Here is a 26,626-nt window from a genome sequence, read left to right as displayed (position 1 = left end):
TATTATTGTGTTTTTTGCTATTTCTACACGTTTTAATACTACGGCATGTTTTGCATGCTATTTTATGCTGTTTTAAGGTGTTTTCAGCTTTTTTGGGGACATGTCAAATTTTGACAATTTTGCCATACTATAGCCTTGCTTTTTTAGTCATTTTTTCGACATGCTATATTATTGTGTTTTTGGTCGTTTTTGCATGTTTTAATGCTATGGTGTGTCTTAGCATGCTATTTTCTGCTGTTTTAAGGTGTTCTTGGTTGTTTTTGGGAAATGTCATTTTTTGACATTTTGCCATACTATAGCCTTGCTTTTTTGTCATTTTTTCGACATGCTATATTATTGTGTTTTTTGTTATTTCTACACGTTTTAATGCTACAACATGTCTCTTAGCACGCTATTTTATGCTGTTTTAAGGTGTTTTTGGTTGTTTTTGGGAAATTACATTTTTTTGACATTTTTGCCATACTATAGCCTTGCTTTTTTGGTCATTTTTTCGACTGCTATATTATGTTTTTTTGCTATTTCTACACGTTTTAATACTACGGCATGTGTTTTAGCATGCTATTTTATGCTGTTTTAAGGTGTTTTCAGCTGTTTTTGGGGACATGTCAAATTTTGACAATTTTGCCATACTATAGCCTTGCTTTTTTGTCATTTTTTCGACATGCTATATTATTGTGTTTTTTTTGTCGTTTTTGCATGTTTTAATGCTATGGTGTGTCTTAGCACGCTATTTTATGCTGTTTTAAGGTGTTTTTGGTTGTTTTTGGGAAAATTTTGAAATGTCATTTTTTGACATTTTTTCCATACTATAGCCTTGCTTTTTTGGTTGTTTTTTTCGACATGCTATATTTTTATTGTGCTTTTTTGGCCATTTTTGCATGTTTTAATGCTATGGTGTGTCTCAGCACGTTATTTCATTCTATTTTAAATGCTATAGGTGTTTTTTTTATGCTGTTTTAAGTTTTTGGGACATGTCAAATTTTGACATTTTTGCCATACTATAGCCTTGCTTTTTTGGTCATTTTTTCGACATGCTATATTATTGGGTTTTTTGCTATTTCTACACATTTTAATGCTACGACATGTCTTAGCACGCTATTTTATGCTGTTTTAAGGTGTTTTCAGCTTTTTTTTGGGACATGTCAAATTTTGACAATTTTGCCATACTATAGCCTTGCTTTTTTTGGTTGTTTTTTTCGACATGCTAATTATTGTGTTTTTGGCCATTTTTGCATGTTTTAATGCTATGGTGTGTCTCAGCACGTTATTTTTATTCTATTTTAAGGTGTTTTTGATTGTTTTTGGGACATGTCAAATTTTGACATTTTTGCCATACTATAGCCTTGCTTTTTTGTCATTTTTTCGACATGCTATATTATTGTGTTTTTTGCATTTCTTTTTAAAACGTTTTCTTAACTGCTATAGCGTGTCTCTGGTTGTTTGTGTCATTTTTTGATGCTGTTTTAAGGTGTTTTTTGATTGTGTTTTGGGACATGTCAAATTTTTACAATTTTGCCATACTATAGCCTTGCTTCTTTGGTCATTTTTTCGACATGCTATGTTGTGGTGTTTTTTGCTATTTCTACACCTTTTAATGCTATGACATGTCTTAGCACGCTTATTTATGCTGTTTGAAGGTGTTTTCAGCTGATTTTGGGACATGTCAAATTTGACATTTTTGCAATACTATAGCCTTTCTTTTTGGTCGTTTTTTTGGGACATGCTATGTTGTGGTGTTTTTTTGCCATTTTTTCCTCGCTTTATAGCTATGGTGTGTCTCAGCACATTATTTTATGCTGTTTTAAGGTGTTTTCGGTTGTTTTGGGGAAAAGTCAAATTTTTACATTTTTGCCATACTATAGCCTTGCCTTTCCGGTCATTTTTTCAACATGCTTTATTATGGTGCTTTTTTGCCATTTTTACACGTTTTCATGCTATGGTGTGTCTCAGCACATTATTTTATGCTGTTTAAGGGTGTTTTCAGCTGATTTTGGCGTGTTTTTGGGACATGTCAAATTTTGACATTTTTGCCATATTTAAGCTTTGCTTTTTGGGTCATTTTTCCATTATGCGATATTATGGTGGTTTTAGCTATTTTTGTAACATTCTATGCTATGACGTGTCTTGGCATGGAATTTTATCCTGTTTTCAGTTGTTTTTCGGAAACGTCTTTTTTTGAAATTTTTTGCCATACTATAGTATTGCTTTGTGGGTCACTTTTCCAACATGCCATATTACCTTTTTTTGGCTGTTTTTACAACATTCTATGCTACTGCGTGTCTTGGCACACTGTTTTATGTGATTTTCAGCTGTTTTTGGTTAAAGTTCTTTTATGGACATTTTTCACCATACTATAGCCTTGCTTTTTGTGTAATTTTTTTTAAACATGCCATATCATGGTGTTTTTGCAACATTCTTTGCTATGGCATGTCTTAACACGCTATTTAATGCGATTTTCTGCTGTTTTAAGTTGTTTTTGGACATGTCATTTATTGCCATTTTTCGCCATACTATAGCCGTGCTTTTTCATGCTCATTTTTTCAACATGTCATATTTCTGCGTTTTTTGGCCATTTTTAGTACATTCTATGGTATGGCGTGTTTTGGTACGCTACTTTAGTCTGTTTTCAGCTGTTTTTGGGAAATGTCATTTTTTGAAATTTTTCACCTTACTATAGCCTTGCTCTTTGAGTCATTTTTTAGGTATTATGGTGTTTTTGGCCATTTTTGCAACACTTTAGGCATTCCGACAAACGCCATAGCGTATTTATGCTCTTTTTAGCTGATTTCAGCTGTTTTTGGGAAATGTCATTTTGACGTTTTTCACCATACTATAGCCTTGGTTTTTGGGTCATTTTTTCATCATGCCATATTATGTTTTTATTGGTTGTTTGTAAAAAATTCTATTCTATGGTGTGTCTCAGCATACTATTTTATACTGTTTTGAGATGTTTTTGGGAAATGTCATTTTCTGACTTTTTTTGCCATACTATAGCCTTGCTTTTTGGGTCGTTTTTCCAACATTTGATATTATGGTGTTTTTGGCTGTTTTTGCATCATTCAAAGTCCAAACAAGTCTAAACGATACAGGGGGGGGACGGGGCCTGGAGGAGGGAAGCAGGGCAGAGAAAGTTTGGGGAAAAACAAGAGGGCAGGACTGAGGGGAAGAAACAGGTTCGAGGGGGAAACAGGTTCGAGTGGGAACACAGAGTTGCCAACCAGGCAGGTCCAGCAGTTCGGGGGGGGGGGGGGGCAACTAGGCAGGCTGAGTAACTCAGGGGGCGGCTGCGAGGCCACTGGATCTGGACCAGGACCAGGGTGTGCTGCGGCCCAACCGGAGCAGAGGATGGCTGCGGCCCAACTGGAGCAAAAGGTGGCTGTGGTGAGCGGGTGTAGGGACAGGAACTGGGACTGGAGTCAGCCCTGGCGCCAACTGGACTCAGGGAGCTAGGACTGGGATCGGCCCAGGCTCCCGACCGGAGTCATGGAGCAGGGACGGGGAGTCTGCCGGGACCCCCAATGCCGGAAGGTGGCGTGGAGCAGGTTGTGGCTTCGGCCCAGCCGGAAGGCGTGGAGCAGGGATGGGAGCAGGCTCAGGAGCTGCCAAGAGTCACGGAGCAGGGACGGGGATCAGCCCAGGCGGCAACCAGAGTCATGGAGCAAGGACGGGGATCAGCTCAGACCCCGACCGGAGTCGTGGAGCAGGGACGGAGGTTGGCCCAGGCGTTGATGGGAGTCATGTAGCAGGGACAGCGATCGGCCTAGGAGGTGACCAGAGTTGTGGAGCAGGGATGGAGGGTGTGGCGTCTGCCAGGGGTCCTCGCAGACACCACCTGACCCCGAGGCGTGGAACAGGCTGCGGTGTCGGCTCAGCCGGAAGCAGGGATGGAGGGTGTGGCTACTGCTGTAACCCTCAACGCTGGAACTGGAGTAGTGTTCACTGGGATCCCAAACGCTGTGAACCCAAACACTGGGACCCCCAACACTGGAACTCTAGTGGCTTCAAGAAGTGATATTGTGACATTTTTCGATACACTATACTATGTTGTACGGTCATAGTATAGTATGTTGTCAAAAATGCCACAAAAATGTCATAATATAGTATGTTGTCAAAAATATCACGAAATGTCATATGGTGCGATGTCAAAAATGCCATCAAATGTCAGTACAGTATGATGTCAAAAATGTCATCAAAACATCATTATATAGTATGTTGTCAAAAATGTAAAAAAAAAAAAAAAAAGCCTCAGTTTAGTATGTTGTTAAAACTTCACAACATGAAAATCATGAAAACTTCATAATAAAGTCATTCCAAAATTCACAATTTCATAGTATAGTATGTTTTCCAAAAAAACATCAAAACGTCTAAGTACAGTATGTCATAAAATCATCAGTTTGGTATGTCGATCAAAATATCCCTAAAATGCCATAGTATAGTAGTTCACTCAAAAAATCATAAACATAGTATAATTTGTTGTCCAAAAATTAATAAGTCATAGGATAGTATGGCATTCAAAAATGTTTTAAAATGTCAGTGAAATATAGTATATCTTAAAAAAAAATCATCATATGGTTCCTCAAAAATGCAGTAGTATAGTATTTAAAAAAAATATAGAAAACCATGTCTAAAAAGTCATGTCTCAGTATAGCACATCAAAATGTCATAGTACAGAATATCAAGAGTTGAATGATTGTATGTCAAACAAGTAAAGACAATCTTTACAGTATAGCTCATCATCATTATAAGTCATAATACAGTTTTTGTCAGAAAATTTTACAAATGTAAATAATGTCAAAAAAATGTTATATCTCACCAATGCCATAAACATCATTAGGTATCATAAATAATCATAGTAAAGCATATAAAAAAAGTCATTGTATATGTCAGAAGTTGTCATTCAAAAAGTATTTCATGGCAAAATAGTCAGTACAGTGTCAGAAATAAGTCAGAAAGTCATAGAATAGTTTGTCATAAAAAGTTATGTGTGTCGTAGTTTTGCAAGTCTAAATAAGTCATAGGATATAGGATAAAAAATCCTTACTATATCATGACATGCTCTATATATGACATATGACTTTGTATGTCCAAAAGAGTCATAAAAAAAAATCAGTCTCTTTATAAAAAAAAAAGTATAGGATGTCAAGGCAATATATATATATATATATATATATATATATATATATATATATATATATAGATTAGATCATAAAGTCATTAAAAAGAGGATGAGATGTCAAAAAAGGCATTAGTACAGCATTGGAAAAAAGCCATAGTAGTAGTATGACATAAAAATGTTAAAAATGTTACAATATATCATGTCAAAAAAGTAACAGTACATTTATTCTGGTGATTGGGTTGGGTTGATGTTTCCATGCTCACTTATTTTGGCTTAAAAGCAGACATTACTCCTCTGATCTGTACAGCTGTAACAGCACAAGTGTAACTTAATGAGCACCTTCCTGGTAGTGATGTGTCGACTAACTAAATCCAAACAGAGTAAATAATTCTTGTGCAGTAAACATCATCTCTTCTTTAATTACTGTAGTTCTGAAATTGCAGAACATAATCTGCTTGTATTTTATTGTTATTGGTTTGCTGAATAAGCCACTAAATGTGCTCTACCTACATTTTGCAGACTTGGAACTGGTTTGGTTGTTTGACCTTGCAGTTGAATCTGATATATGTTTTCATTTAATACAACATGAAACAATATTCCAACATAACAGGTCCAGCCTTAATGTGAATCAATATACTTCATATAAAAACTGGCATACTTGAAATGTTTATTGCATGGCTAAATGATTTGTGTACAGGTCAAACTATTTAGGTAAAATGTTTCTTACAGGTGTTTTAGTGACAAATTAAATTAATAACATGCACTATACTGTATGACATGGCCAGCATGTACACTTTTCATTTAAATAATCACAGTATACTAAACTTGAAATGGGAACAGGACATTTCTGTGAATATACTGCATCTTACCTTGGGAAGATGATGTGTACCTTAAACTCTCCCTCCTCCATAGCTCCCTCAATCGTTATACAAGAAGGCATTGTGGTTTTGTTACAAACAGTGACTCAGCATTCACCTCAGTTAACTGCTGTAGATATTCTATGACCAAAAGCACATACACATGTCGTAAATGGAGTCCTGTCTACTGTTTTGTATCTGTAGTTGGGTCTTGCAGGGACTTTTGACAGCTCCTCTTGTCTGGATCTTGGCTCTTTTGTTACGCCGGGGTCTGAAAATCCTGGAGGATACAGGAGATTGGAAAAGGCATTGGAAAATTTTGTTAAGCTGAATGGGAAATAATATCTGTAAATCTCCTCATGAGATCACTGTGAAATGAATGCAGTTAACAAATCAAATCAGGGACACTGAGCACATCTATGGAGCAGAGTGGCTTTGTGTCTGCCAAAGAAGTCACACATCTAGAACAAAGATCTTTTATCCTGTGTTAGCAGAGGATGTCAAACTTCTTATGGGTGATCATTTTAATTCTGAATTGTTGTAAAAAATGACAGAAAAGTATAATGATTTTGCAGGAATGTTAAATGCTAAGCCATGCTGTGATAGCTGTGACTTTACAGAGTGAATACAGTACACAAATTACATGAATGATAGAATGAGATTATGACAAACCATTGGAGCCACTCTCCTTCCATTTCAGCTTGTTGTCCTCGGTGTGTCGTGTCCAAGTGGAGCGGAAGCTCACCAGCTCAGCGGTGATATGAGCGAGACTCCACTGCAGACCTCTGGAGCTCTCCTTCCACAGATTACTGTTGAGAAAAAACAGTGCTGTCATTGCTGTACTTTTCTCCCCCAGCTTTACTTACTTACCTTCTTTCTTTCTGGTCAGTTGCTGGTGCCCACACTTGACTCCAAATGAGGTGAAATAGCTTTTATCCATAATGCTGCCCACTGATGGAATCAGTTTCCCCTAAGGAACTAAGATATGTCCCAGATGTAGCCATTATTAAAACTAATCGCTTAACTTAACTTACCTGTGCTATAAATGTTATTTTATTCCTATACTTTTCTAAAATTATGATAAGGTACTATAGAACTAAATTTTGTTTTACAAATTTTGTCCTTTCATCCTTTTAAATAATCATGTTTTTGTCTCTCTAAATGTCTGTTACAGGAATAGTGTTGCATTTCAAAATATACTGTTATTGTGTTAGCAGGTCCTGTGTCATAAAAAGCCATAGTATAGCATGTTAAAAGGGTAGAAAATAGTCATTAAAATATCATAATATAGCATGCCAAAAAGAGTCATTAAGATGTCTTAACATGTCAAAGAAAGTCATGGTATAGCATGTCATAAAAAAAGTTTATACTAGGCTATATCATGCCTTCAAAAGTCACAAAAAAAGAGAAAAAGAAATCTTAGTACAGCATGTTGGGAAAAAGTCTTTAAAAGGTTATTGTATTGCATGTCAAAAAAAGGTCATAGTATAGTATGAGAGAAAAAAAAAGGGGTGCCATATGCAGCTCTCTCAATGCATGGTTTCAAGTCTTTTTCGCCAAAACCAAACCAACTGAATAACCAACCAAAAAATATACTTTTTCAAAAATATCACTCCTTCCCTGTGTGTTACCTGTGTCTGTTGCAGGGGTCTGGTGGACCTGGGTTCTCTTCCACCAAAGGAATAACAATCTTTTCGGCCATGTCCGTCAGCAGGGAGAATGTCGGATACACAATAAAATCTATAAAACCTGCAAAAGTCACAATATTAACACGTGAAAAGAAAATGTTTCAGAGCTGTTGAAATATGATTTTTTTTTTTAAAACCAGGATAGTAGTTATTCAGCTGAAATTCAAATGATTAAAGCTATAAGACTCCAAACAGGAGTATGGATAGGAACTTGATCATTTTACAGAATGTAGTGTTTTGTGAGACCTACCAATCTGAGATTCGGCTACCAGGGTGCTTTTTCGATCACACAGAGGAGAGAAGGGAAGGCCGAGCTCCGCCTCTCTATCACCCTCACAAAGATAGAAAGAGAGAGAGAAGATATTTTAAAGGGCATCCCACACGTCAACTGAAAATAACTTTTTAAAGGTTATTTGACTCCAACTTTCACTCGCCACCTGAGGCTTTCAGATTGTTCATAGAATATCATACACTGCTTCTGTGTTTTTAACGCAGCCAACATGAAACAGCCTATTCAGGGATTAGCTTCTCCGGTGTAGGGCTGCCCAACACCTCCTCTATTCTATTTATTCTTCAAGTCCAGGAGATGAAATTAGAGTAGAGAGGATGACAGCACATATACACTTATTGCTGCATGTATCAGAAATCCACTCAGTCAAAGTGCCAGCTTCACAATTCTCCAGCTAATATCTTGCAGTCAGTGGGCGTAGTTTTTAAGAACATGAGATTGAGAGTTTTTCCTCCTGACACCTGACTGGATGACTGCATCCCTTGCTGAGCTGAGAAAATAAAAACATGTAAGTGATACACTGTGAGAAAGAGGCTAATCTTAGCCTTCTAATGAAATCAGCATTGTTTTTGTACTTAAAATACTAAACTTTCACTGTCCTTTTTTCCTTTTTTAGCTTAATCATTTTGTGACACATATTGTTCCCAAAGGCCAAGAATAACTTGTATGGTCAGTTTTTTTGTGAGGTCTGGGAGTATTTAAAAAACCAACATCATCATTTCAACAAGGTTAAATGTTTTGGGACATATCTGGCATAATCGATTCACACTGGATTTTTTTTTTTAAGACTTAAATCTTGTGCAAAGTCTGAGCTTGTAAGATCTAGTGTCGCTTCAAGTACGCAAACTACACGTTCAATAAACTTTCAAAGAGACTTTCCTCTCTCTGACTGTCTCCGCTTCATACCTGAGGTGCTATTTATTTGGTTTTCTTTAGCTCTGACGTCATAAACCTCTTTGAAGGTTTCCCACTCTGCCTTTCAGGCTCCTATGAGTCATTTACAAAACTGCAGAGCTGATATTAGGCATCCAACCTTTTGACACATCAGTCATGCACAGATGATAACAGACCAACCTGTCAGAAAAGAGTAACGTACGTAGAACATGAAAGAACAGAGCTGAAATGATCTGAGCCTATAGGAGGTAATACTTCTCCCTACAACACTTCAGTGAGTGTTACATGTAAGATCTGATATCCACACTCACAGACTTACTTGACAATACTAACTAAAATTACTGAGATAAAAACAACAAAATAACTCAAAATTCTAAGTTGTACACAATAAGATTAATCTTTAATCTTTCTTGTTTATTTTTTTACTAGCTTTTAAGTAATTTTTTTTATAAATTCCATGTCCTCACATGATGGTCTAAACCAGTGTTTTGCTTTGTTTTTGTCAATATTGTGCCTCGTTTAAAATATTTTTTTTTCAGCAAAGTACTCTGAAAAACACTAAAATAAAAACACTCAAATATTCAGACTTCAGAATCCAGAATTTGTAATCATGCAATAACACTGAGACAGCATTGTAGCTGCAGTGAACTGCTTCTTTTTTTCCCTAAATTTCACTTACAATGTAGTGATAATTATTATTCTTAATAATATTCTTATGAGTTATGCATCACTGTTATAAATTAGCATTTAAAAAAATGTAGTGAGTAATTTAAGTTTTTTTTTTAAAAATCTCAACAAGTGTTTTTTTTTTTTGTTTTTTTGCCCAAACATAACAACACGATAACCACAGCCTTGTCACAACATAAAATAAGATGCGAAACTTGATGTAAAGTTTGAACATAACAGCTATATATGAAATGTATGTAACATATTCATAGTTTGCAGAAATGTACAATGTCAATATCTTGTTTCAATTACATAAAGAAACAGCCATTCTGTTTTGAAGTGCAGTCAACTAATGCAAATTTCTTTACCGCATGTCAATTTTCTAGGATGGGATACTTTCAGTAATTAACACAATGATTCTCCTTTGTTTAATTCATAGAGAACCAAAGTTCAAAATTACAAGTTGCTGTTTTACAGTTGGTTTTGAGGCAACATATTTCTTGGCTTTTAAGGTTTTTTTTTTTTTACCTTTGTTACCTTTGAACAGAGCCAATACAGCAAACCCGCATTCCCCAGCTATTCCTTCGACAAGTATGCCTTATAACTATCTTATTTTCTGTTGTGTTTGAGCATATCATAACACAATAATATAAGTCTGATAATGCTAATGCTTGAGCTCAGAGGAAGAGAAGAGAAGCAGAGAAAGAGTCACATTGTCAGTTCGGGTCTATTAGAACTCCTACCTGCCTGAAAAACTCCTCCATCAGCGCTTTGGTCCAGCGAGAGTGCAGTGCCCAGGGCTTGGATGGATGGCTTATGTCAGCCGTGTGGAGTAACAGAGACAGCGCTCTGGGCTTGTCAATCCTGTCAGAGAAAACATGATGCACTTCTTGTTTTTGTTGTTGTGTTCTCAGAAAAAAAAGCAGACCTGACACCAGCCAGCATGACACCAATGTGTCTCTTTGTGCAGGATGTTTGAATCAACTGAATCTGCTCTGAGCATTTTTTTATGACCTCTTGATTGTGCGCCACAGCGTGAACAAGCGGCACAGTATATTACCGTTCTTGTTGTTGCAGACAGGATTTCATCCCTTTGACTTGAAGTAGGTGCGAGGACATGTCTGTGGACAGCACCATCTCTATAACAAGTGATCGCAGCTCCCTATAAACAAAAACAAACACACACAGTTTACCAGTTGACCTTGCATTATAGGAAGTGACTGTGCTGAGTATAACAGCAGACTCAGAGGGGTAACCTTTTTAGATTTCCTGATGGGTTTTCTTGTTCCCATGGTAACGGTGACTGCTAGAAAAGCCCACAACATAAAATGCTGCCGCTGTTTATCTTTGGCGATATCTGCAGAGCGCTCCCATGAATGAAAACAGTCACATACTGTGTCTATGATGTAAGATGCAGTGGCCTCCATGAGTATAAAAATCTTGGAATATTTTCTCATCAAAAACTGTGTTTCAGTGCAAAAATGGATTGTTTACACTCATAAAAATATATATGGGGGGACTCGGGTTGATTGACACACAGCTATTTTCTGGCCCTTTGAAGGTCACAGAAACACAAATTTAACATAATAAAGTTTGCTTTCTAAACCTGCAATCATCTACTATGTTCATACATCAAAAAAAAAAAATCTTTGTTGAGGATAATACCTCAGTGTTAGATCATAAGTAAAAAAAAAAACTGGTAGGTGGACTGAATGTATTACACTGTGTTAGATAGAGACATTGTGTTACCTCCAGTGCCAATACCAATGATGCAAATACTCATTGACTATAATTGAGTTTTTTACTTTTGATTATGTACATTGCATATCACATAGTTCAAGTTCAAGATAAAATACAATGATTTTAGCCCACTGAGGGCATCTCTGATTGTCACTTACTGTAGAGGAAGCACACAGTGACTCATTCACTATCCCTCTGCTGATTAGTGAGTGAGTCACAAAATGAAAATAGTAACATGATCCTTTATTGATTCCTAACTGAGACATTTTATCGTAAGAGGGCAGAGGTCAGTAACAGCTAGAGGAGTGTCCTTGTTGCTGGTAAGGACTCAAAATCTCATTTAAGGACATTTGATTTGTGCTGGACAGAAAATTGCCCTCTCTCTATTGCAATATCTCACTCTGTAGCCATTTAAAATCCACCAATACAACTACACCACTTAACCACTTATGTATATATCAAACAATAAAGCTTCCATTGTTCTATGTTTTCCTTACTGTCAAGAAATTTTGTGAAAAGACCCAAACTGACATGGGCGGGAAAGGTGACAGGAGATTTGAAAAGCACGTAAAAGAAGTAAGCAGTTAACTCAAAGAACAACCACGGCAACTGCAAATTAGGAAAACAATGATATTCAGGAGCTCCATAACCTCTGAGGAGAGGACGAGATCGATTGCCATGTAACAGAGACGGTAAATGATTGTTATTGCTATGTTATGCTATCGCTATTATTTATAAAGAGCTACTGAAACGCACAGTAAATATGTCACACTAGAGGCTCTTTTGATTTTGCGATGTCGGCATGCTGTCTAAAACCACTCAGTGGAGCGGCATGATGCTGCCATTATTTGGTTCTGTGTCAAAATCCAAAGGCGGCAGAAAGAAGGGATTCAGTAGAGACCCTATAGTGTGATCTCTGTGTAAAAAGGGCTAATGTGTCAGACTCAAGCCCCCCACGACCCTGAACCAGGATAAGTGGTTACAGATAATGAATGAATAAAACAGCAAGGCGCTGTAGTTTTACCAAAAATTACTCCAACAGGTATGAATAGCTCATTTGTTTGGAACTATTTTCAGCTGCGGATTAATACACATTTGGTGCTTTTGTGAGTATAAACGGTACATCAGGAAGACAGTTTATGTGGGATGAATGCAAAATAAACTACAGTGGCCATGATCATGTAGGTTCAAAACAGTGTAACTTTGAGCCTCATTAATGTGTTTTTAACCATTTTTGGACAACGGAGGTCAAAGGCATAAAGGAATATATACAAAGATACGCATGTCTTTCATTAAGATTACTTGACAATAAGAAAAAGAAAAAAGGCATTTATTGCCAAATTTATCCTTTTAAAAAAATCTTGGATTTTGTCAATGGTTACCTCTGCTTGTACTCTCTCCTTGCAGAAAGTGTCATTATTTTCTCATATTTAATGTTTTATTGCGCCCTTGTGAAGCACTTTGAATTTCCTTGTGTCTGAGTGGTGCGATATAAATAAACTTGCCTTGTTTTGCCTTATTTTCGTCTTGTTGGTGTACAAAACGTGAAGGTTGTTGGCTAACTTTTCTAATCTCTTTCTTTTTCAGCAAGTTAGTTCTCAGTATGCCCTTCAACAAAAACAGAAAGTTTGCTCACACTCAGCTATGTAGTTATGTAGGTGGAGATCAGGCTGGGTTTTCCCCACAAAAGGAGCTCATCATACCATTTGCTTAAAATGCACCCTGACCTGTTGGGTTCATTTTAGTAATCTCTGCCTAGTCTATGATGGATTTCTCTCTGGTCTGAATACTGGTGCAAAACACAGAATCATAATGAATGATCAATGATTTAGATGGCCAAAAGAACCAGATTTCATTGTCGCTGTGTTGAAAAACCTCATTTGACCATTAGTCAACAGGAAATACAAAATCAAAAATAAACTACAAAAATCATAATGAGAACTAGAAAGATGCACTCAGTATGTTACAAATCCCCTCCAAGCACCTGCTGGAGATGGTTGCAGCCCCTCTAGACATTACATGCAGCGCACTTGCACCAGGTGGCTACGGCTTCCTTCAAGATGTTGACAAAGACAATTAAACAGGTATTTATTCATCTCTATTTGTGCCTTACTTTAGTGGATCGTAACATATCAGGTATGGAAAAATATGCAGATGCTTGGTTAAAAATGAAATTAAACATTTCTCTGGAAAGCCTTTAGCTCTATGGTTTTGCTACATGATTCTGCTGATAACTTGCGGCCACTACGAGCCTCTTAAGAGGAATGATACTGAAAATTGACTGACTAGTGGCAAAATACAGCCTGCAGTGAGCTGCCGTGCATTGGCTGTAGAAAGAAGCACTGGATTGATTTGTTGCTCTGATTCCTTCAGAGCTCTTTTCTGCCAAAACTGTGTAACTATTTTCCACAAAATGTGACTTCCTTGAAATAAGTGAATATGTTACATAAAGTGTTTCTAACTGAAACAATAACAAACTACACAGTTTTAGATAGTAACCATAGTCATCTTACATCCATTCCTCTCTGGTCAAATTTGTGAAGATGTTCATTTGGTCGTCCTGCAGCAGGCGAAACGCTGCACTCAAGTGATGGCTCTCCTGTACCGACCGATCATTGTAGATCAATGCAAACTCTGACCTGGCAGACAGAGGAGAAGATCGGCACAGAGAAGAGAGAGATAGAGAGTTTACAGAGTGTGAGTGTGCATTAAAGTGTAGCTGTACATTTCTGTCGTGGTGAGGGGAGGAAGAGGTGAGGACGAGATAAAAAGAGACTCCTCGGGGAATAATTTAAGCTCTATTACTGTAGGTCCAAAACGATGAATTTGAAGTACTGAGGAGGGAGTGGGGTGTGATAAAAATTGGCACCATGTGGGTATTAATGACTCAATATAGCAAGTTAATTAACTGATTTCTCAATCAGGAATCCAGTGTCCTCTAATTTGCATAATCTGCTATATTAGACTGTTGAAATGGTAACAAAGTACGCTATGAAAAGTTTTCCAATTAGTGATTATTTGTAAAACCAAACATAAAATAAAACACTTTTGAAAATGCCTTCAAAGAAAATGTTCAGCTGTGTTAAAATAGTCTTTTGGGGGCTGTTAAAAGTTTATAGTTTCCTCCACAGAGAGAGAGTGGCCGCAGCCAGCTTGAATTCATGATGATTACAATGGTTTTAAATAATGATTCTTACAACATTCCACGGTGGAAAGAAAACCTCAAGTGCCACTTCATTTTATGGATCCGTAATTTTCAAATACCTTTAATTTCCGGGGATATAGAGTCCTGGTTAAAACTTTGTACTTTGCCTGTAATTATACTGAACGTGAATTAAAAAGATTCTCCATCCCCTGAGGGAGGAACAAACTATTAAAAAACTGATCAACATGGACTAAACAAGGAAGTAATCTACCTTGTCTCCTATGATTTTCTTAAATGATGTTTTTAATTATGTACATTTATTTATGTATATTATGTTAAGTTTATAAGGAGTCATTGATTTCCAGAGAAATTTCCCTTAAAGAATTGCTCAATTTAAACTATATTAAATATATATTTTAAATTTTTATCATAAAATTGTATTAATGGAAACTTTATTCTTCTTTCTCTAAGAAATTGCATGCTTGCCTGTTGACATATTTCGAAAGTCTGCTGAGCTGCTGTGCTCTGATCAGTGGCTGTATATGAAGATGGACAAAATAACCAAAATGAAGACAAAATAACTTGCATGCAGCCACTACCAACTTGCACTGGAGTATTGATTTCCCGCCCACTCTTTTAACTAATTGCAAGCAACTGCACTGATCACGAGCACACCAACTGGCCCACACTGCCGTCAATCGTGACGTCAAACCCATCATGTATCGAATTATAACTAAACTTGGCAGAAAAATGAACACTTGAAAAAACATCAGGGTGATAAGAACTACCTAAAATGACAGACACCATCTTTGGCAAAAAAAAAAGTTTGACTTTGATGTTTCAGTTTGGCCCAAGTACATCCAATAATATAACATAACTAACACAGAGAGGGCAGGGTTTATGACCTGCAGCCAGCCACCAGGGAACAATCGAGATGTTTTGGCTTCAATTTTGGGAACTAATGGTTATTTTGGATGCTAGTGCATGGCGGCTTTTTGTGGCAATTGTTTTTCTTTATTTTTTTTAATTAATATTTTAGGAAGAGCATTTGGGGCATATTTAAATATTTGAAGGGGTGTGACCCCTTCAGTGTAGAGATATATTATAATTACTGCCTACCTTTTCAGGATATCGTAGGAAACTATACAGTAACCATGACATAAACTGTTACAGGACATACAAACAAATAAAATAAAGGCTTTTTAAAAAATTGTACTTCGACTATTTTGGGGAAAAAAATTTTTTTTTTTGGTGGACTGAAACTTCAAATGAATTTCAGTCTAGTCCTGCAGGAGTTTACACAGCTTCAATCAGAGCATCAGAGCTGTGAAGAGCCCCATGCAACACAACATGAAGCTGTTTATTTAGTCATATTTTGGCAAAATGTTCAGTTTTTGGAGCACACAGGTGGACACCGGGGAAATGCATTCTGCTGGAGGTTGGTTTGAAAGTTTTTGTTTTTGATACTTCTCTGGAGCTGACCATAGCCAGTGTTCTTCATGAGATAAGAAACAACACTTATGTTAAAACAGCCAATTTTTCTAGCCTATAGGAGGTGAGTGTTTGACTCTGAGGAGATATATTCGGGGTGGACAATAATTATTCCCAAAATAAAGCATGATGATGATGATGATGGGTGCCAAGAGACTGCGTTCTTTAGCTCTCCTATGTGGAAAATCGGCATCTAAAAATACTGCATTCCCTCCATGGAGATGTGTTTGCATTACAGCGCTCTCCCTCTCTCCCTCCACTCTGCCTAAAATTGCAGCAAAAAGAAACACTACCTTACTATTCCTACATTTGCTGACTACTTAAAAATGTCAAAACAGGATGCAGCAATATATATAGGCTATAGCTTGATTTTTATAAGACAGGGTTAAGATAGTAAGTTTAAAAAAAAAAGCCTTACTTTGTGTGGATGTGAAAGTTGTTTGTGGTTCCCGTGTGTTCATAGTCATGGATGGCGGCAGCAAACAGTGATGCCATCACCTCAAGCTCCGACAGCCAGTGCTTTCAAGACACAAGAGACAGAACAAATCGATATAAAAACATACTGTATAGATCTCAGGGTGCACATACTGTCTATAGTATACTATACTATATATATCATAGTCCCTAAAAGAGTGATGTTAAGTAATGTTTTTAAAATAAAGGAAAAACAATGGACAGCTGATTGCTGGTTGTAGTCTTCATAGTGTGTTCAAGCAAATTTTTGGCAGAGGTGACATGAGGTGGAGCAATAGTTGGCCTTTGATTCTATTAGTTATTTAGTGGTGTTTTGGTGTGTGGGCCCTAATTAATACCATATTTTGTCCAATCATGTTGAAAAGGAAAGTATATAGTTTTTCCAAAAGGTCACAATGAAAGGCAGAGTGAAAAGCAGATCATCATGGAGAAGGGTGACACAATGCCATTTAATTTTATCTATTTAAATAGTTATTTATTCAATTAATTATTTGTATTTATTTTGCATTATCTTTATACAATCTTTTAATTGTTATTCTTAATCTTTCCTGATACCTCCAGTGTTTCCTCATCTGAGACAGTGTTTCCTCAGTTGATAATGCCTGTTGTTACCTAGTTTTATTAATGTAGATGTAGATTAATGTTTAACCTTATGCAGGGTGAGGGGTGGATGGTGGGGTGGCGGGTTGTATTTTCTTTTATATGACGTTACTCTGTTGGTTTGTAAAGCACTTTGTGCTACAATATTTTTTTGTATCAAAAGTGCTATATAAATAAAGTTTGATTGATTGATTGATTAATTGTAAAACAATGGTGCACAATTTCAGACAGTCTCTCCTGGAAATGACAGAAATAGAAAGTTATGCAGGACAAAAAATAAAAGTAATAAAGTCAGCCCAGTGTACCACGAGTCCAGAGCGCAGTAGCAGGCAGTGCAGCGTCTGCGTCACATCAGCAGCATGAACGTGGCTGTGGTACGGGTTGCTGTGTTTGCAGTATCCTCTCTCCAGCGCAGACAGGAACTCTGTCAGGCACGAGATGGGGATCTGCAAAGTGCAGAACATGATCATTAAAGTCAAAGTCTTGTTTGAAAATCCATGGTTCGCAAAGTTTGCGTCAACAATAAAAGCCAAAACAGCCTGAATGTTGAAATAAAAACAGGGTTAGGACTGACGGTATGATGCATGTGATTTGAACACATAACTTGGCAATGCATTGTTCCAAATTGATAATAAAACCCATATGCCTGATTATATCTGAAATTATAACACACATTTCCCACAGAAGCAGAGGCTACAAGGACAGTAATGATCATATTGCTGTAAGATATTTCATCTAAAGCACTGACAGTCTTGCATTCCTGTTGTAACATATTGTATGTGAAGTGCAATGCAAAGAAATCCAAAGTTAAAAGACCTTAAAGCGGCTGTTGAGGCCATATCTGGTGATCAGCTCAAAGAACAGAGTTCGTAAAGCGTGATCAGAGCTGGCTGAGTTCAGAGCAAACACGTCAAAGCTCCAGCGGTCAACATCCTGAGGAGAAGGAGGAGAAAGTGTGTGCGTTATTGATGCATACTTGTGGTGTATATACGATCCCTTATGTGATGTCCGATTTATTGCACAAACACATGACGCACAGAGAGATTTATGATTAGTGGAGGCTTACTCTGAGGCAGTTTACGACCGCTGCAGGTTGGTCTGGCATGGCTGCTGTGTAGGCCCTCTTGAACATCCTGAAATAATGCAATGTTTATGTTGAGTTCAGTTAAAGTTCAGATGTTGACACTGTGCAGCGAACTCGTCTCAGGAGCTGTTTATATAAATCCTCCAAAGTCCCTTTCCCGTTTGGAAGGATGTTTTAAAGAGAAAAGAAGGCTAATGTTTCACAGTCCAGTGCAGCTGTCTGTGTTTTCTGTGGCTGTGATGGTAACAATACTGTATGAGCTTATATTAGACTTATAGTGCAGACGTGGAGATCAGTCATTTACAATGGGAGTTTTATGGTATGAGATTATAGTTAACCTATTTTATTGCATATAAGTCTCATAAATAAAACATATAGCTGCATGGTTCTTTTCAGCACCAGCTGCATTGTTACAGACAAATCATACAGGCCTCCTCTAAATGATCATAACCTTAAAATGCTGAAATAGACATTAAAATTAGTGTTATTTCACCTCTCCACAAATATTCCAGCTTGCACTGCATGCACAATGCTGCGAAACTTCGGCTTCTCGTCTGAGCGTCGTACAGGCCGTCGAACCCTCTGTGTGAAGGTGGACGCCAGCCAATCGGTGACCTCTGACGGCACGCCATCTGACTGCAGCTGCTGAAGGTCATCTTCAGATTCCAGACACTGTCTGAGAGAGACAACACACAAACAGTGACTGTTAAGACATATGTTATTAAAACACATAGTGATAGACAAAGACTGGATTCAAGCACTGCAGGATCAGTCGCAGTGTCCAAAATCAGTCCCTATTGCACTGCACTGTATTTATCAATTATAAAAACTTCCAGTCAATCCATTTAAGATCCATTACTGTCAGCAACAGTAAGTTTACACAAAATCTCAATTCATTACTCAAAAGAGTAAACAATTAAGTGTCTATCTCTATAAACATATATGCATAGGTATGCAGTATCTGTATTAGATTTTCAGATCCAAGTCTGGTTCCTGTTTGCAGCCTTAGCAGTAATGACCAATCACATTTGAGTAGCAGGTAATCAGTCTGTGTGGAGAGCAAAAGAGGCAGAATGCATTGGCTAAAATGTAATCTCGCAACCCACTGGCTATCGTCTGACTATGATTTAACTTTTAGTACTTTTCTTTGATTCATCTGCATCCATGTACATGTTTAAAAAAATTAACTAAAGTGACCAGTGCAAGAGTTTTCTTTTCCTAGTTTGCTTCTGATTGGCTTTTCCTGACATTGGTGCCCCAACTCTAACTAATCTCACTGTAGCACCCTCCAAGAACAGGCACACGATCTTCATTAAAAAACTGGGTTTAGTATTCAAAACCAACCCAACACCAGAACTGAATTAAACAGAGAGAAAAAAAAACAAAATTCAATAAATAAAACAATGAATGAACTCATAGCTTGCCTTTAAGTGATTATTCACTTGTAAAAACATTTTTCTCTGCACTTTAAAATTACATACACCGAGCCCACCTAGCATGTGAAATTGCTAAAACTCAGTTATTGCAAACATTTTAACAAACATGAACGACAATCAACAAACCTCATAGGCTGCTTATCCTTTCAGAGGGGCTAAATCATCCTTGTCTGTTCTTGTCCTTGTATTCTTCCTTCTATGTTTATCTGTTTACATGTTTATTATTTGCTTAGCTGTCTCTGTTCCGTTTTCTGACGTATTTTGGCGCCACGCTCAGCAGGTGTTCGTATAATTAATTCCGGGCGGAACACTCGCGTAGCGGTGATTAGTTCCGCCTCTCAGATTACTACTGTTACCCATAGGAAACAGAACCAGGATCAACAGCCCAAAAAGAAATAATTAACCCGATGATGAGAGGCAGTTACATCCACCCCTGCCTAAACTTAACCAACCCAATCATCAAAGGTGGTGAGCACTAGCCAATCAGAGAGTGAGCAGGGTAGGCCATGCCTTAGCCATCATTGGGAAAATAATAATATAAGAAAATTGTAGCACAGCCTGTAAAAGAGGAAGTTGTGCGGATATCCACCATGGATGTATTATAGTGAAATCGATATCCACTGGCTACATAAGACCCTCTGAAATAACGGCCCTTGCACTCAGAGCCTTATCATTGTCAGACCAGTAGCCAATGGGTTCAAAGACTGAGGGATTGATTTGGTTTTAATGTAGTTTATTGGATCTCTTACATAGAGCATGCCACTTGTATGATAGGATATTGTCTGGTTAACTGCCATCATACAGTGGCATGCTCTGTGTAAGAGATCCAATAAACTACATTAAAACCAAATCAGTCCCTCAGTCTTTGAACCCATTGGCTACTGGTCTGACAATGATAAGGCTCTGAGTGCAAGGGCCGTTATTTCAGAGGAGGATTAAGAAAAATAAAACTTTTAAGGATGCTGAAGAAATATTGTACCAGTTTTGACAATATTGATCACTATATGTCAATTTCTATAAAATGTTCTGTGACATTAGACATAAATCCTGATTGTTTACAGTGATTATGTGTCACATTAGCAACACATTAGTTAAAGTGGGAAGCTACAAGTATTCAACTTTTCATTCTAGCGTCTCCAAGTAGTATTAACGTTGACACCACTGTCAGCCAGTGACAGTGAAGACTACTGGGATTGATTGTTTTCCCTTTCCCTCAGAGCTTAGCAACTATCGATAGACCTGCAATCAATACTGAACATCATCATCAACACACACAGAATTGAAGAGAGAAGAAAAAAGTATTTTCACTGAGAAGGTTAAGTAATTTTATAAGTATTTTAGACAGTCATAATTAACTTGTTTTAAAACATAAGAAATCTAGCGTTACTTGATTTTGACCATTGCTTTGGATTCTGTTTGTCGTGAATCACCTACATTCAAGTGCTTTGAGAAATAACTCAAAATACAGGATCAAATGATCAAATTAATTCAAATAAATTATTATTATTATTATTATTATTATTATTAGTAGTAGTAGTAGTAGTAGTAGTATTGGTATTAATATTAATATTATTTGAGCATTAATTACAATAAATGCTCAAATAATGTGACATTCATTTCAAATGCGCTACAGTAACTTTCACAGTTACTGTAACAAGCAGGTCGACCTATAAATCAATGGACTTAACATAAAATTATGCCAACCTGAATGTTGATCCAGTGATGCTATTCTACAGGACCCTTTCCACTCCCTGCCATTTACATTACTACTGTAAACAATAATGACAACTTCAAAATCACTTGTTTACTACAAAATTAATTATTTTCTGTGGATAGCTAGTATTGGACCAAACAAACAGCACAGTTCCCCTCCTGCTTTTGTTGTGCAATGGTTTCTTCCATTTGTGCTGTAAATCACGCCGTCATTTTTCCCATAGGATCATATCCGGAAGCAAGCAGAATTACATGGTGAAAGCTAGGCTAATAGCAAACCAATTTAAATGCAGTTTTGTCATTGTTCTGTTGCCATTACATTGGGAAATCAACATTAAATTCTGAACTAAATGTTAAAGAACAAAGAACAAAGCAATAAGAGTTAATATTGACTTTTTTCTTGAAATTCTAAAAGTGACTTCAAAAAGCCTATTATCACAAAACACAGTTTGTCTCAGGGGGATTTACAGCATACGACATCCCTCTGTCCTTAGACCCTCACATTGCCTAAGGAAAAACTCCCCCAAAAAACCTGTAACTGGAGAAAAAAATGGGAGTAAATTCAGGAAGAGCGCCTGAGGAGGGATCCCTCTTCTAGGACAGACAAATGTGCAATAGATGTCAGAAATAACAATTAAATTACAATAATGACAAAAAAGAAAGGTCGAGAGGGGGAGAGATGCACAGCAATAACAAATGCATGTCATATAACAATAGTGATAGGTGTAAAATTACTAAATGCACTCTATGATACCATGTGATGTTACGTGCATTTTGACACCTCATAATAAGTGTTAATTTGATATTTATGGCCTTAGTGGGTGATTTGAAGAGAAAAGGAAAGCAGTCCAAACACCACTGTTTTTGTACTGTCAATAATTATTTTCAAATAAACAAAAAGAAAAAGTAGTTTTGGATAAGGCTTCACCTCACAACCCCCAGGTGCTCTGGTTTTCTCCCACAACCTGCAAATGGTTGTCTGTCTGTATGTGTTAGGCAAGGTAGCTTTATTTGTAAAGCACATTTCATACAACAGGCCAACAGGGTTGGCCCTGTGATCAGCAGTCTGTTCAGGGTGCACCCCACTTCTTGCCCACTGTGAGCTGGGATGAGCTCCAGTCCACTGTAACCCCGCTAATAATAAGTGAGCATTAATACAGTAATGGGATGATATTAGTTCTCATCATTCTTTTGGACCTTTACTATGTAAGTTTAAAGAAATGAACTGTTTTCTTAAGGAGGTAAAAGAGCTTGTATAAAAATTCTACTCAGCTGAAAATGTCAACATCGCATTATTCTTCATTATCCTACCTTGATCCATCGAGGTAAACTGCCTCCAGTAACGATGCTGTGAAATCCAGATTCTTTTTGATTTCTTCAAAGTCGACATCTTTCTCCTCCAGCTGCTTCAGCATGCTCCTTAGCCTGGAAGGAAAAACAATCATTTATTTGGATGTGACTGCAACAAAATAAAATAGCAGATGCCCCTTTTTTGAAAGTACTGGAACTGAAGTTTTTACCTCTCAAAACAACAATCCCAGAAAGGTAATATTGGCGTGCAAATGATTGAAGGCTATGGCAGTTGAGCATCAAAGACTTCACATTAAATCACAGCGGGTACAGACAAAAAAAATTAGAGCTCCAAAAGAACAGACAGTTATAACAAAATGGGACTTACAAGCTTTCAAAACACAGCTCTAGAAATTGACAGCACTTGTCATTGTCTCGAGGGAGTGAGACAAGGTCTGAGGAGTGCTTTAACAAGTTGAGAAATCATCATGAAAGGAAAGAGTTCATTTGGAAGTGATTTAAATGCCAAGCTGTCCAAAGAGAGCCAGTGGCAAAAGGGCATCATTAGTGCCAAATTTTCCATGAGAGGAAAACTTCCCATGGTTGAGGTCTTATGTAACCCACATTTTGTCAAAGTAAACTCCGTGAAAAATGATGTTTTGGAGTTTTTAAAGCTTGGCCTCATTCTGATCTTGTCTGAGAACATGTTGCTCAATTTGAAACTTTTAATCGAATTATGATAGAGAGTTGGTGGAACAAAATTAATCTCCTGCAGTGTAATAAAAAGCAAATGCTTGGATCACATGTCACCTTCAGTGTAACCCACCTGCAGCGTGTTAATGTAATCTCATCACGGTAATAAATCCAAAAGCTGTCATCACATAAAACAGCTCTGATGAAAAATCTCATACTCCGTTTATAGAAGAATCTCTCTACTCTGATTGGATTTTTTTCTCTGTGAGCATTGAAAAGAAAAACCCATTTGATTTGATATCATATTTGTTCCAAAGATTATTTCTCTAAAACATTTTGGTGTCTACGCTGCGGTGACTAGAATGATTGTGCCCAAACTGCGCCAGGCCACACCGCAGAGCCAGCTCCTGGGGATGAGACGCTCACAGCTTTTCAAGTGTTTATCACGCTGGCAAGGGCTTTCAAAAGCTGTTGAGTCATAAAAATAGCATGCATCTGAATGCCACTGCTCTTTCAATCTCAAGTAATCTTTCGTGATAACACAGCCTTTTTGTTTCAACTGTTCGCAGTAGAAGAGTCCCTGACAGCACGTTTACAGGAAATTACTTGTCAAGTGCACTCATGAAACTGTGTTTATAGAGAGAAATGACAAATCCTCCTTTGGCTCAGGCTTTGTTGAATCTACACGCTGCATAGTGTCTTACTTATGAGTTGCAGTGTAGAAGAGTTTGAATGGTATCAGCTTTGTCAGCACAAATCTCTCAATAGATTTTTGTCTGCATAGATTTAATTGAGAAAAAGGAAGAAAACGAAAACTTAAACATCACATCATATCTCATATCATCTGAAAAGTCCTATGAGTCAACACCAGCAAATATTAGCTGTCATGATGCAAAATCACCAAACAAGGTGTTAAGCTCTGAACCACGCACTAATACATCAATGTGTTAACCAAAACAAAACCACATGACCCATCACCCTCTGCAGCACCTCATCCTCCCACAGCATAAGCATGACTGAGATGAGTGTTCACACAGCCACTTAGAGTGACAAGCTTTCATGCTGCCAAGTATAGTCTGAGAAAATCTTGATGAATGCATAAAATCTGTCAAATCCACCACAATCAAGCAGCACTCTTTTTGAGAAGAAGACTTTTTAAGGTAAGATTAAACTTCTTTTGTTTGCTTTTGCGTTGATCTGCAGTTAAAATGTGTCAGAAAAACAGCAGACGGCCGATGCGTTATCTCTCATCAGTGTGCAGCACAGGGTGGATTTTGACTCACATATTTCCATTACTGCAAAACAACAAATTTCAAAGTGTGATCCAGATAGCCTTACTGCACCCAACAACAATCAATCATATAAAATTAAAGATGCATGTTTGGAAAAGTCCTCCAGCCGTATTTATGCAATCACAGAAAGACTGAACTATGATATCATCTGTACTGATCCTGAACCCCCTGTCTTACCTAGAGATGGGGATCTGTAGCCGTTTCTTACGGATTCGCACCAGTTCAGCCATTCCACGTTCAAGCTGTGCCCCAATGGACCCCAGAGTTCAATAAAAAACAATAAAAGGACAAAAAAAGAAAATGATTGCAGAGAAGTTGTAAGCAGAAAAGTTCTCCAAACCACCAACGCAAACTTTGTGTGTCCTGAGACAGACTTCTGTTTCACCAGCTCTCCCACCCACTTCTGGGGGGACCTACTCCACTTCACTCTGATTGGTTGGGCAGGCCCAAACTGTGTCAGTGTGTATGTGTGTGTCTTTGTCAGTGACTGAGTGTTTGTGTATATGTGTACACCCGTTGTGTGAAGTGCGAGTGAGTTGACCTCACTCACTGATGAAGTGTTGACTGCGAGGCTTTCAAGCCGCGTGTACTCAAATCCCAAATGAGAATTTTCCACCGCAGCCGCAAATTAGGGAACCACACAGAGAGTCTTTCACAGAAACCCCACCAGAGTCACCCGAACCAAAATACATAAACAAAGCTTGTCCTCGAAAGCCACCCACAACAGCCCGATAGGTTAAATGCTGTTCTTGATACTGCTGTGCACAGAAAACAGGAGAGGTGAAAAAAACAGGCACTCTTACACTGTAAATAAATTTTCTTTGACTGTTTTGACAGGTTGCCTTTTTTTCCCACCACTACGTTCTCGCTGATTCACAGAATTCATTATGATTAAAAAAAAATAAACATGGTGTTCCGACTTCCTTTTTATAGAAGATACAAAACCTGCAGTGACAGAGCCAGCTTCAATCAACAGCTTAGAGGCCCAAATCATAATAAAAAGCGTGTCAATAATTTACTTTAACAGCTGAGTCAAAATATTTTCATTGAAATTGCCACATCAATAAATGTCAGTGTGTTTTCTGAGGAGTAAAAGCAGTTTTCTGTCGGCTGAGACACCAAAAAAGGAAAGCACAGAAACCTACAAGATCAGACAAGACAATGAGAGTCGTCCCTAAAAAATTTCATAGTCTGATGTCCTAAAACCGTTACGAGTCTTTATTTATAGAGTATTGTGAGAGCTCTGTGATGATGTGGCTTACATGGGAAAACCCCCTGCCTGTCATCCGCCTCCCTCCTTGCTTGTCCTGCTTTGGCTGCTGGGTCAGACTGACTCCCATGCTCCCATGCTCTTTGACATGGCTCAACATATTGCAAAAATGAAGAGAAGTAACATCACAATGTTTGATTCTTTGTCTCCTGTGTCACTTTGAGCTGTTCCAAAAAGCAGTGAGGAGAAAGAGAATAAACAAAATGCCAGAGGTTGATGCTCCTGGTACACTTACACTTATATTTATTCTGCAATGTCAGTTAAAAATGTAAATTACAGAAAAGTAATTAATCTAGTTACAATCCTTTAAAGACGCAAAACTGTATTTCCTTTGTTTGCTTGCCAACTTCTTGCTTTACACTCTGAACTGTTTTATGTTATTTTTCTCCATTACTCCGTCATCCTCTCAGCCTCCCTCTGATGATGACGAACGCTCTCTCTCTGACCGCTCAGTGAAATAAGCCAATTATTACTCACTGGGCCCTTCACTTCACAGACAGAGAGAGAGAGAAATCTGACCATGGTGCACCATAAATCACATCTAACTGTGACTTGTCCCTGTATGGGAACGAGATGTTCAAGAGATGGAGGGTGCTAAGGGACACTAGTACCCTAGTACTTCCCTATTTAAAGTAATGCACTACAATTTGTATGCAATGCTCATGCTCATGCTGCATAAGGCTGCAAGGACTGTACAGTGTTCCATGATGTTTTTAACAGTAGGGTGTGTGCAATATGTGTTATGTGAAATGTATGTACAATAATTTGTATGTGCATTTCAGACTATGCAGACTTTATTGGTGTGATTTGGTACAGCTAGTGCTGTTTTGTTCATATGTGGTTTGTTTTATTGTGACTGTGAGGGCTTTTATGGGCGCAACATCTAAA

The 26,626-nt window shown here is 37.6% G+C and overlaps 1 protein-coding gene across 1 annotated transcript; it reads right to left on the bottom strand.

Moving 5' to 3' along the window:
- Positions 1-5,763: 5,763 nt before the first annotated feature.
- LOC121957469 (calcium/calmodulin-dependent 3',5'-cyclic nucleotide phosphodiesterase 1B-like) lies at positions 5,764-24,849 on the bottom strand. Its single transcript, XM_042506049.1, is given in 15 exon segments — positions 5,764-6,197; positions 6,199-6,253; positions 6,646-6,782; positions 7,605-7,722; positions 7,912-7,993; positions 10,254-10,374; positions 10,571-10,672; positions 13,764-13,889; positions 16,305-16,405; positions 17,266-17,406; positions 17,777-17,893; positions 18,027-18,093; positions 18,538-18,720; positions 22,505-22,618; positions 24,646-24,849. Coding segments are annotated over 15 exon segments (1,557 nt in total). The 5' UTR covers positions 24,699-24,849; the 3' UTR covers positions 5,764-6,157.
- Positions 24,850-26,626: the final 1,777 nt, after the last annotated feature.

The sequence above is a fragment of the Plectropomus leopardus genome, chromosome 2 (assembly GCF_008729295.1).
Source record: "Plectropomus leopardus isolate mb chromosome 2, YSFRI_Pleo_2.0, whole genome shotgun sequence".
In the NCBI taxonomy this organism is placed as follows: domain Eukaryota; kingdom Metazoa; phylum Chordata; class Actinopteri; order Perciformes; family Serranidae; genus Plectropomus; species Plectropomus leopardus.
This window is presented reverse-complemented; position numbering and strand designations above follow the sequence as displayed.